The 12,627-nt window shown below is 23.7% G+C and overlaps 2 protein-coding genes across 2 annotated transcripts; one reads left to right on the forward strand and one right to left on the reverse strand.

Moving 5' to 3' along the window:
• Nucleotides 1-536: 536 nt before the first annotated feature.
• MKS88_002823 (uncharacterized protein) lies at nt 537-9,062 on the forward strand (the record flags this gene model as incomplete). The annotated part of the gene is made up of 18 exons (XM_067215865.1): nt 537-1,454; nt 1,777-2,462; nt 2,660-2,854; nt 3,027-3,359; nt 3,519-3,717; nt 3,941-4,474; nt 4,618-4,702; nt 4,782-4,931; nt 5,289-5,349; nt 5,476-5,728; nt 6,296-6,544; nt 6,649-6,881; nt 7,006-7,124; nt 7,210-7,389; nt 8,016-8,243; nt 8,332-8,439; nt 8,561-8,713; nt 8,911-9,062. 18 exons carry the CDS (start codon nt 537-539, stop codon nt 9,060-9,062), a joined length of 4,836 nt encoding a protein of 1,611 aa, XP_067073401.1.
• Nucleotides 9,063-9,141: 79 nt separating this feature from the next.
• MKS88_002824 (uncharacterized protein) lies at nt 9,142-9,804 on the reverse strand (the record flags this gene model as incomplete). The annotated part of the gene is made up of 1 exon (XM_067215866.1): nt 9,142-9,804. One exon carries the CDS (start codon nt 9,802-9,804, stop codon nt 9,142-9,144), a length of 663 nt encoding a protein of 220 aa, XP_067073402.1.
• Between the last annotated feature and the right edge of the window lie 2,823 nt (nt 9,805-12,627).

Consider the following 12,627-nt stretch of genomic DNA (forward strand, 5'->3'; position numbering starts at 1 on the left):
ATAAAGTACATACGAAGTAGTTGAAAAAATAAAAAAATAAAAATAAAAATAGCCTTTTTGAGAGCTGTCAATGGAAAATAATAAAGAGGTGCAAAAAAAAAAAAAAAAAAGATAGAATAACAGTTTGAGCATGGTCCTTTTTTAAATTATTTTAATTTTTCATTTTTTCATTTTTCCGTTTATTTTTTTATTTTTTCTCTTATAATGAATAAGCATACAAAGCAAAATTGATAAATAAAATTACTAAAATGAATATCAGGCAAAAAAAAAAAAAAAAAAAGAGATATAAATATTACAAGAATAATTTCCTTCCTAATTTAGTAAAAAATAGATCATAATTTGAAATATAAAAAAGTAAGAATAAAAGAATAAGAGAAAAAAAGTTAAAAAGTAAAATATTTAAAAAAAAAAAAAAAAATTCTATACAGTCGTTGTATACGCTGTTTCACCTGGAGTCATTTTCTTTTAAATAAATTGATGTCTATACTCAAGTGAAAAAAGAAATTTGTGTATTGGAAAAGATGGAAAACTGTAGAATGTACGGCCTAGAATTTTCCCCGTCAATAGAATTTAATAATTATGAGGGAGGTGTAAAAGTAACAAAAAAGTTAAATATAAAAAATACAACTAAGAATATAGTGAGGTTTCGATTTTTATTTCAAATAAGTTCCTATTTTACTTACCCATTGCAAGAAATAGAAAATATTAGTCCTGGTTTAAGTAAAAATTATTTCATAAGTTTTCTGAACCCCTTAAATGATTTTCAAACAATTTGTGAGACATTAAATATATTAATAATAGAAGACAAACAGAAAGAAAAAAAAATATCTATAAAACTAACTGCTACTCCTTTAAAATGTGATGTAATTTTTTCATCGGTATTAAACTTTAACGAAATGGTAATAAAGCAAAAAACTATAGAAGAAATGGAGATAAAAAATCAAGGTACATTAAATACTGTCATCAAATTATCACATAAAAATATATCAAAAGACGAAAAAAAAAAAATAAAAATAAAAATAGAACCATCTCAATTTATTTTAAAAGCTAATCAAAAACAGTCAATACATATAAACATATATTCAGAAGTACCTCGAAAATATAAGGAATACATATCATGTTCTATCATTGAAATACCGAAACAAATAGAAAAACATGTTTTTTCTGAGGAAATTGATAAATCAAATAGGACTATGAATCCTTATGAGAATGAAGAGAAAACTATAAATGATATTATTCAAAGATTAAATCAAGAAAATGTACAAGTTCGTTTAATAAAAAAAAAAATTGAGATGAATTGGGTTTCTGTGCTACCACAAATTAATATATTATGGAAAGAAAATGGGGAAATATTTAAAAAAAGTATAATCAATTTTGGTCAAATAACTCTAGGTCAAAAAATTACTAAAACCATCATCTTGCAGAATCTCACAGGTGCTCCGATTAAAGTCGAGGTAATTACAGCCTTTGCACTATGGGCACAGCATTCACGGCCACGTGATGCATATGTACATATATATATATATATATATGTACATATGCATAGATTCGCGAATATATTTAGACTTATACATCCATGTAGATATACATTTATATACATACATATATATATATATGTATGTGTACTCACGTAAACATGCTCGTGCAAAGCTCTATTTTTTTCTTGAATAATTTTTTCTCTTTCACGTCCTTTTCATTCTGTAAACTTCACCTCTTCCTTTTTTTCAACGTGTTATTTACTCATTTTCACATTTCCATATTCTCCTTTTTTAAAAGGTTAAAAAGCACAAAGAAAATAACATTTTTACCATTTTAAATGAAAAGTTTACAATGAAGGGAAAAACTAATGAAGAAATTATTTTAAACATAAACGGACACAGCCCCGTTAATCAGTACACTGAGATAATTCAATTTAAAGCATGCAATGATTATTGCATAGAACTATTTCTAATTTGTGAAATTAAAGATATAAAATTGTATTTCTCAAAAATACTTTATCAGTTTGAAAATATGAAATTAGGAGATACAGCTAATGATAAAATTATCATACGAAATGAAGAAAACATAGATCTAGATGTAGAATGTATAAGCACAGGATCATTTTTTAATATAAACAATAAAAGATTTATTATAAAGAAAAATAGTTTTTATTCTATAAATTTAACATGTGATTGTATTTACCCTATAAATGTTTATAAAAGATTGTATTTTTTAGTTCACCTAAATAAACAAATCTTTTATATAGATGTAATCTGTAATTTTTCTATAAATTATAAAATGTGTCCTCTTTCTATGCATCATATATATAGATATAAACAATTAATATATGATAAACAAACCTTATACAACTCTTATTATGAAAAAAAGGAATATATCGATATTTGGGATTTTCCAGTCGAATATGATTCTTATCAGGATTCCTCATATGAAATATTAAATGAAATAATGGACCTAAATGAAAAGTAGCTTTCGTTTTTTTTTTCTTTTTTTTAAACCATTAGTGGATGCTCATCTCTTAGTATTTCTTCAACACATCGTCTCTATGTTTTATGTGTTAATGTGCATTTACACGTGCATATATGTATATATATATACGGGCAAACATACGTATATACATAAATGCATGCATAGCTATATACAGAGTATGTTATTTTTTAAGGGATGTATTTGCAGTTCCTACGGAGTTAGAAGTTTTAGAATTCGAAGAAAAGGATTTAATGATCATAAACAAAACACCAATAGAATATACATGCGTATGGTCAAATGCTTTAGGTGTAAATAGAAAGAAATCAAGTATTTTTGTAGTAACACCTTCAGAAGCAAAACTGTTACCTTTCGGTTATCTGATATTTAGGTATCCATCAGGAGATTCATTGCATAGACCCTTTTTTGTCAACATATGGGCATACATGCATATGTGCATACATACACGTATGCACACATACATACCACTCATAATTTCAGTATGTTTTTCTTTTTCTATTTCGTTCCCTTAATGAGTATATTTTAACTCCTCATTTTTTAAGAGTTAAAAACGTAAAAAGCCTAAAGGAAAAATATACTCGAGAAGTATGCGAATGCATTGTATTCCCTTCTAATAACAAAGATTATACAAAGTGCAATAGTAAAACATTATTACCACCCATATTTTTATATGTTACTGTTTACCAATTCAAGATCAAATATTTATGTGAGACGGAAAATGTGGCTCACAGTTTATTTTTCTTTCCAAAACATATTTCATTCTTAAACATGATTGAAGAAGAAAACACGTATGCTATTGCTAAATTTGAAAATAGCACCGATAATACCCAAATCATCGATTTTACACAATTCAAAAGTGATGTTGAAAGCATAAGGTAAAGACGGAAGTGCAAAAAAAAGAATAATACATAATATAAAATAATATGGCATAATATAATAATGTAAGATATAGCATAATATAGTAAGATATTATGTAATAAAAAATTGTAAATACAACTATTTAAAATTTTTTAATTTTTTCATTTATTTTGTAGAGTATATCCCCTGATAAACTATATACCTAAAAAAAGTTTTTTAAATGTAGTTATTTTTTATTCTCCAAAAAAAAGAGAATTAGCTCATTCAGAGATAAAAGTATACTACGTAGTAAACGGAATTGAGAAAAAGTATATATCTGTGTTTGTTTCACATGAAATAAATAATGTTGTGTTAAACAGAGATGACCCCAATATAGTAAGAATAATTTTTTTTTTTTTTTTTTTTTTAATAAATTCTAATTAGATTTCCACCGTCTGTTGCTAGTAGTGTTGTCTTCATTAATATATTATCATTACGCATGTTAGTATTACGCATATTATCGTTACGTTTATTACCATCATTCATATTAGCATTATTAATACCGTCAATACTAATACTACCTCTATTTTGCTGTATTGTTTTCATCGGCTTCGTAAAGAATTTACCCTACGTAAGCATCGAGACAGAAAGCACTAAAAAAGTGCCAATTGAAAACATGACCGAGAGAAATGTTTTATGTTTGCTGATTAAAGAAGACGCAGATGAAATTGTTAATATTACTATAGAAGGAAAGAAAGATATTCCTGAACAAGAAAAAGACGAGGATACTGATGAATTTGAAGACAAAGAATCAAATATAAATAAAGAATCTAGCTCGCTTATTAATAAAGAAAAAAAATATAATTTTTTCTTTTTTTGCTTACTACCTTTTGAAAAGAAAAATTTACATATATCAGCTTTTTCCGACTTTACTCTAAGTAAATCTGTACCTTTACTTTTCACCTATGCATTATATATAAATGATACAGATATGGAAAATAAGTTTACATATTTAAAAAAAAATATGAGAGATCATATGAAAAGTTGTAAGAAGTTCGTTATTAACGTTAATATAATAAAATGTTCCCTGACACTCCACCCTAAAATAATTGAAAGCAAACCGATAATTTGCGGAAAACAATATAACGCAAAAGTAAAGAACACAAATTTAAAAAAATTAAATAAATCACTATAATGGAACGTATTTTGAAACATACTAGTTATACATTCTTTCTATCTTTACATATTTATTTATCCGTTCATTCGTTTATTCGTTTTTTCGTTTATTTATTTTAGATAAGGATACATAATGAACATCCTGTGAAAGTGAACTTTAAGACTAAGGCTGAAATTGTTCAAGTAGACAACTCAAAAGTTTTCGGTATGTTGCTAATGTACATTTTAATTCATAAATTGATATAATATTTTTTCAAATTTTACTTATTTTATTTTTTTCAAAGATGAAGAGGAAATTAAAGAGGCAGGAAAGGACATAATAATGAAGAAGAATGAAGACGTAATAAATGCCTTTTCAGATAAATATTTCTATGTTAGTTTTAATACTAAGAGAAAGGGGCGTTTCATTTACCGATTTTTCACCATTGTGGGAGGTAATATATAAAATACAATTCACATAATTATATACGTATGGGAAAATTATATATGATATATTTCTTTCAAGTTAACAAAAACGATATTTAAAATGTTCATTTTTGTAGAAAAAAAGTATAAAAAAAAAAAAAAAAAATAACGGAAGAGGAAGAAGGAGAAATAAATAAACAAAGAAAGAAATAAAGAAAGGGAAATATAAAAAAAAAAAAAAAAGATTACACCCTATGCAATAATAATACATAAATATATATGTACATAAAATAAAATAAGCTTTTGTATTATTTGCTATCCTTCCAGGTGTTCTGTTGATATAATTGTTAACGTGGTTATGCCTTATTTTCAAATTATTGACATAGACAATTTTAAAACCCCAACATCTATATATTGGAATATGATTTCTGCAGACAAAATTAATGAGTATACTTTTACTGTAAATATGTTTGATCATTATATTTTTACAACAGTATTCGTAATAATAAGTCTATCCTTATTTATACAATTAGTTTTTTTTTTTTTTTTTGCAATTAAAATAATATGTTGTAGATATTTAAAAGATAATATTTCCAAAGTAGACATAGAATACAAGAAAAACCAAGGGATGCAGAATATGAAAAAGTTGTTCAATCAATTTAATTATATAGAATTTAACATTGGAAATAATATGCTAAATGAAATAACAAGAGTAAATATAGTTTTGTACAATCCACTGGACACATCACTAAACGTTCAGATAAATACTATAAAATCATATATTCTTCCTATTTTACCCCCTTATGTCAAAAACCAAGAAGAAAAGGTAGAACAAACCTAGAAAAATCTTAAATTTTCACTTAACTATATGTATAAATATAGTATGTACTTATATATATATATATATATATGATCCGTAAATATTGACTAACTCATTTGGAAAAATTAACTTATTTTTGTTATATATTAATTTATATATGTTTATATATATATGTATATATGTTCAGCTAGCGCACATTTTGTATGTAGATAGTACGTTTTGCAATTTTATGAGATGCTTAGACAGTTGTGAGATTAATCCAACAAAATTTAAAATAAACAAAAAAGGCACAAAAATAATTACGTTGCTATATAAGAACAAATATATTGGCTTTCATAACATGCCATTAATTATTGATGTGGAAAACGGAAAAGTAGTTCCCCTGAATTTATGCTCCTTAACTTTTCACCCTAAAGTTCCCCCTATTTATCTGATGAATATAAAGGTATGAAGAAGGAGAAATATATGCATGCATACACGCATACATATATGTTTACATATGTTCATTTGCCTATTCATGGGTGCTCATCTCTCCATTTGCTTAGAAACTTTAAAATTCTTCTTTTTCCTAAGGATTTAAATCACCACGTTTGGGGCTTACAAAATGAGTGTATCATAAATGTAGACCTATTAAATGATAGTGAATTAGATATATTTTATGAAATTGAACAAAACGACAATCTTATAGTTTTAAATCCTAAAGGAATAATTAAAAGGCGAAAATATATTTCTCTCTTTATATTAATTTCAAGATTATCACCATCTATAATTAATGAAACATTGATAATGAAATCGTACTTCAAACATTTGCAGAAGGATATAGTAATATAAATAAAACTCTACGTTATTTTTAACTCTTCATAAGTACATATACATATATATATTTACATATGTGTATTTTTGCATGGTAATATTATTTTTTACAGGAGTTAAATAAAATACAAATAGAGTTAAAGCTAAATAGCACATCAAATGATATATACAAAAATGCATATAAGAAAATTAACATGTTCAATAATAAATATATTATGGATTCTCAGAATCAAAACATTAAGACAAGCTGCTCACATTTTCTCCCTTCTTATTCGTACATATACGTTCAAAATAAGTTGTTTTATATTTCTCCTAGTTCTATTAGCATTTTATACGCCCCAACCAAGTTAAAAAAAAAAACCAAAGACAAAAAAGATATGATATGTTAATATAAGATAAAGTCAAACAAAACTCAAGTTTTCGTATAAATGAATAAAAATAATAAAATTTTGTTTTTCCATTAATTTTAGCTCCTTAATCGAAAGGATTGTTATAATAAAAAATTATTCACCTTTAAAAAGTTTAAAATTCAAAATATCCAATAAAAATACGCTACCTGGAAATATTTTAAAAATATATCCACATAAAGGTTAAATGAAATAAAATAAACAATGTCCCCTTCTTTACAGTCATATTTTATCCATTTTTTTTTATTTAATTTTGTATAATTATAGGAATTGTGGAAAGAGGTGAACAAACAATTTTGCGGTTTAGTTTTATTTTGAATGATATATTGTTAGACATTGAAGGAAATATTCAAATAGAGTTAAAGTTTATAGATGATTATTCTACCACGAAAAGTGAAAATGGGAATGTTATGTGCAACGTAGATGATTCCTTTGAAACGAATATTGGTATGTTTTAAAAAATTGTATTCATTCAAAAAGAAAAATAGAATAAGAAATAATAATAAATATAATAAATGATAAAAATTCATAATAAACATAATTAAAATACTTCCTTTTTCCCTCTATTATTTACTATTTTGTGCTAAATAAATAGAGGAAATATATGAAGACACGAGAGGAGAAAAAAAAAAAAGGATGCTGAAGATAAGGTTTTATCAATAAATGAAGTTAAAAAGGAGAAAAGATTCGATGATGTGACTTTCTCACATTCCCAAAAAATATTTGAAAATATTAAAATGTTCAAATATACATATGTAATTATGATTCAAAAATAAGAAAATACTCAATTATGTTTATTATTAGCTAACACGATATATATACATTAATTTAATGATTTGAATATACATGCGTATAATAGGCATATATAACATATGTAAATATATTTATGTATATATATATATATATAATGCAAATAGGACAACGTTAATAGAGACATGCTTCAAAAAGCAATTAGGCGATTGTATGGAATTAAAAATGGTATTAGAAATAGATTAAAGCTAATTTTAAGATACACACAACATTATTTTAAAGTAATATTTATAATATTAAAACAATTTTCAATTAATTAATAGAGGACACGGTGAAAAAAGACAATTTAAAAGAACCAATTAAACAAGGAATTAAAAAATATTCAAAGTATTATTTTTATATTCATGTTAAGCTATTTACATGTAATTGTGATGATGCAATGACAAAAAAAAGTAATTTTGAGAATTTGATTCAAACAAATGTTTACCCAAAATTATTGTACTTCAAAAAGTACATGCATCTGCCTATGCCATTGGAGGACAAATCAAAAAGTAAAAATATTAACAAACACACACATATATATACATTGTTACAACTGCTTTAATGTCTCTACTTAACCTATTTACACACAATTCTAAGGATTTTTTAAAAGACATTATTTTGATTTCGACAAATTGGAGAAACTGAAAATTCAGAATGAAAAGGAGAAAGAAGCCCATTACAAGCAAAAATTTATATATCAGAAAAGTTGGAATATATAATATTATTCCTGCAATTTTTTTCATTTTTTTCCCTTTTTTTTTTTATACTTTTAAGCGTTGCATTACATCTTTAATATAATATTTGTAATTTTTCTGAATTTGTTTAGGGGACATATACTGTTGTATGTTTTCGGAGATGTTTAAAAGCATAATTAAAAAACATATTAAAAAGAACTTTAAACAACTTTTTGATATAAGCGCGTGCTCAATACAAACTATTGACAGTATTTTAAAGGAAGATTTAATTGACACAATAACAAGTTTGCTTAATACACCAAAAAAATGATAATGAATATATGCAGCAAATATAATTATAAATGTATACATACACGCATACATATGCACATATATATGCACATATATACCCATATATGTAATAAAAGATGCAGTCGATTTAGATTATTATATTTTTTTTTTCTTTTTTTCTTTTTTTCTTTTTTCCCTCTCTCTTTATAAGGAAATAAAAAGATGGATTTAATTTCTCAAGTGGAATGTGATTACTCATTTTTGAAGCCGACGATTTTATCCCATATTTTTTCACATATATTTTCAGATATTATTAATAATCTAATAAACGAAAAAATTATGCTTGAAAAAAAGTTCGATTGAAAAATTTCACAAATTAAAACTTTTACATAGCTAAGTAACACAGAAAAAAAAAAAAATTCTTTTATCATATTTGAAAATGCTAATAATGATTTTTATTAAAATCATTATTTTCCTCTATATCATCGTAATAATCTGAGCTATAATTCTCATCTGTTGAATCTCTTCCTGTATTTATGTATTCATCTTTATTTTTATTGTAATCCTCAACTGCTGACTTGATCCTTTTTGCTTCTCTATATTTTTCTATATAAACCTTTAAAATAATATATAAAGAATATGATAAAACCAAAATTGTTGAAAGAAAAAATGGCGATGATCTGAATTCAGCAAGCGATATGGATAAAAAATGACGTTTGATTTTGCTTGGAATATTTAGACAAAATAAGTTTTCTTTAAAAATATTTCTAATAATAAATTCAATTTTTTTATTTAGTAAAATTGTGTAAACCGGGTATAATGCCAAGCAAAATGTACCCACACAGAAGAATTTTGTTAAGATATTTTTATTAAATACAACCCCAAATTTAGAAGTTAATCTATTCCATAAATTTTTGTCTTCTTTATTCAAAGAGTTGTATAAATATTCCTTTCCTCCATTTTCAGAATCTTGTATATGTAAAACATTTTTTAAATTATTATATTTTTTTATAATATCTTTATTATGAATTATTTTATTTTTATTTAAAGTTAACAAATGATATTCTTTTTTGTTAAATCCAATAAATCCATATTCATTAATCATATATTTTCCTTTCTGATGAGGAGAATTGTTATAGTATTGAAAATGCAAATGTTTCCTCAAAGATGTAATATTAATACAGTTGATATTTAAAAAAAAAAAAAGAAAAAAAAAGGGTATAAATTCAAAAATTTTACTTAGCTTCATTTTAAATGATACTTTCATGAATGTCTTTTATTTTAATATATTATTGTAACATATTTATTTTTGTTAATTACAAGGGGGGAAAATGTGTAACATGATTTTTTTTTTTTTTTTTTAAATTACTAATAATGTTTATTCTCATAAATATATATGTGTTATAAATATCTTTGTAACTGTTTTTGAATGCATAATACAAAATTATTTTTTACGCATGTGTGTATTGAAAAATGAGCGTTTATTTTTTTATTTTCCAAACGGTTAAGTGTTCAATGTTTTTTTAATATTAAATTTTACTCTTAAAAAATTTTATATCCTTCACATAATTCATATCTAAATTTTTCTGTTTCATTTCATCGGAAAGGGTTCATATATTTACTAAATGATCTGTTTTTATAAAGAATTATTAATTTTAGCGAATACAATAGGCCATCTTCCTGTTTAAGTCATTTTTGTTTTACTTTGATCACATATTTCTGATGTTTTTTGTTCGTATACTTCTTCTTTATTTTGTTTGTAATACTTATGTATTTTGTTCTTATACCTTTGCTATATTATGTTCGTATATTTTTGTCATTTAATTCACGAACAAAACACCTTTCTATCATTCACCTATATACAAACGATTTCATAAGAAGAAGAAAATTAAGTAAAACATTAAAGCAAAAACCTTAATCTTCATTTTACAGTTACATAAAAAATAGCTTGTAACCACACACAGAGATATATATGTAATATGCACACAAGATATACCAAAAAAAAAAAAAAAAAGTAAATATGTATTTATTTATGAATGTATTATAAATATATATATATATATATATATACTTATTTATATGTACATTCACATGGCTGTACAAATAAAAATATTAAAAATTTATAAAAGAAAATAGGAAAAAAAATAACAAAAAAAAAAAAAAAATGAACATGGCTAAATAAGCCATCCTACAAACACATGCATACAAAAAAAAAAAAAAAAGTATGAACTGTACAGGAAAATCAACACTATAAAAAAAAAAAAAAAAAAAATTAGACCATTATAGAAATGAGAACAAAAAAAACATAAAGGCAAACATCGAAATAATCTTGAATTACTAAGTGGAATTCTAAATTTTAATTAATTTTTATTTTATTTGTTCAACAGGAAAATTAAAATTTATGGAGGGGTAAACATTTTCATTTTAAATGTTGGAATAAGGACAAACAAAAAAAAAAATTTAAAAAAAAAAACGAAAACAAAAAAAAAAAAATTTAGTGGAAATATATGTTAATGACTTTTCCTTAAAATGATGAAAAAAAAAATTTGTGTATATAAATCTATATAATTTTTATTTTAAAATTATGAGGTGATACTGTAAGGGATTAATGCAACTTTTTTTTTTTATTTTTTTACTTTTTATTATTAATATTACCACAATCTCTCAAATGGTTATATTCGTTGTAACAAAATCTCATTTCTTTTAAATCTTGTAATTGAATGTATAGAAAATTTAACTAGTGTATATATATATATATATGTATAAATATTGTACATATAGATACATATACACATACATATAAACATACATATGCACATTATATACACAAACATACATGTGAATATTATTATAATTCCCATATTCACAAACCTCATTTTTTTGTTTATGCATTACTAGCGTATTATAAACATTTTTCACATTAGCAACACATTTAACCTAAATTCTTTTTTTTTACTCCTTTTAAATAATATATAATTTCTAAAAGTTTTTTTTGTTTTATACTGCTATCTATATTTTTTTAAGCACTTAAAGTCACAAGCGCCAACATTTTTATCTCAAAATTGTATTTATTATTTTTTCTATTTTTACCACTTATTTATTTATTAATTCAGTTTTAATATTTTGGTGATCCATTTATTTTATATCCAACCAAAAATTGTTATAGTGTGTACGGTCAATAATTCATTACATGGTAGATACTTTTTATTAATTCCTAAACGTAAATGTGCATTGTTATTGCAATATGTTTTAAGGTTAATATATACATATATATATTTGTATAATTTTTTTTTATAGTTTTAGGATACAAAAATTACTTTCTACAATAACAAGAAAAAAAAAAAAAATTTTAATGTACAAATTATGAAATTTATTCACCTATAAGAGATGGAATGTATTTATTTTTCCTCATTTTATCCTTTTTCATAAGTCTGTAAGTTATGAGTACTTAATATTTTTCTTCATATAAAATATAAGAACTATCGATGGAAGAATGAAAAAATAAAACAAGTGAAGGCGTTTATAATTTTACAAATATACTCAATTTAGAATTTTTACAATATGTAGTGCGTCGTAGTGTGAAATGTTTTATCTTTAAGTTAAAGATTACCTTTATTTTTATTTAGTGGAAAATATTTTTTCGATGATTTTCCAAGAACAACGGAGCGAATTTCTCTTAACCTCTTTTTTTTTTTTTTTTTGCTTACATCATTTATTTTTTTAAGAGTCGTAAAAAATTTCTTGAATTATAGAATGCACAATGCGTATGTATGTATATATATATATATATACCTGCTACCTTTGCTTTTTTTTGGTTAAAATTTTTTTTTCAAAGCTTTTCTAATTTTTTACGTTTTTACATAAAATATGTTTTTTGAAATATCGAAAAATATTTATGTAAGAAAAGGCGAACATTATTATAATAAAA

This window comes from Plasmodium brasilianum, chromosome 9 (genome assembly GCF_023973825.1).
Source record: "Plasmodium brasilianum strain Bolivian I chromosome 9, whole genome shotgun sequence".
NCBI classification, from domain to species: Eukaryota; Apicomplexa; class Aconoidasida; order Haemosporida; family Plasmodiidae; genus Plasmodium; species Plasmodium brasilianum.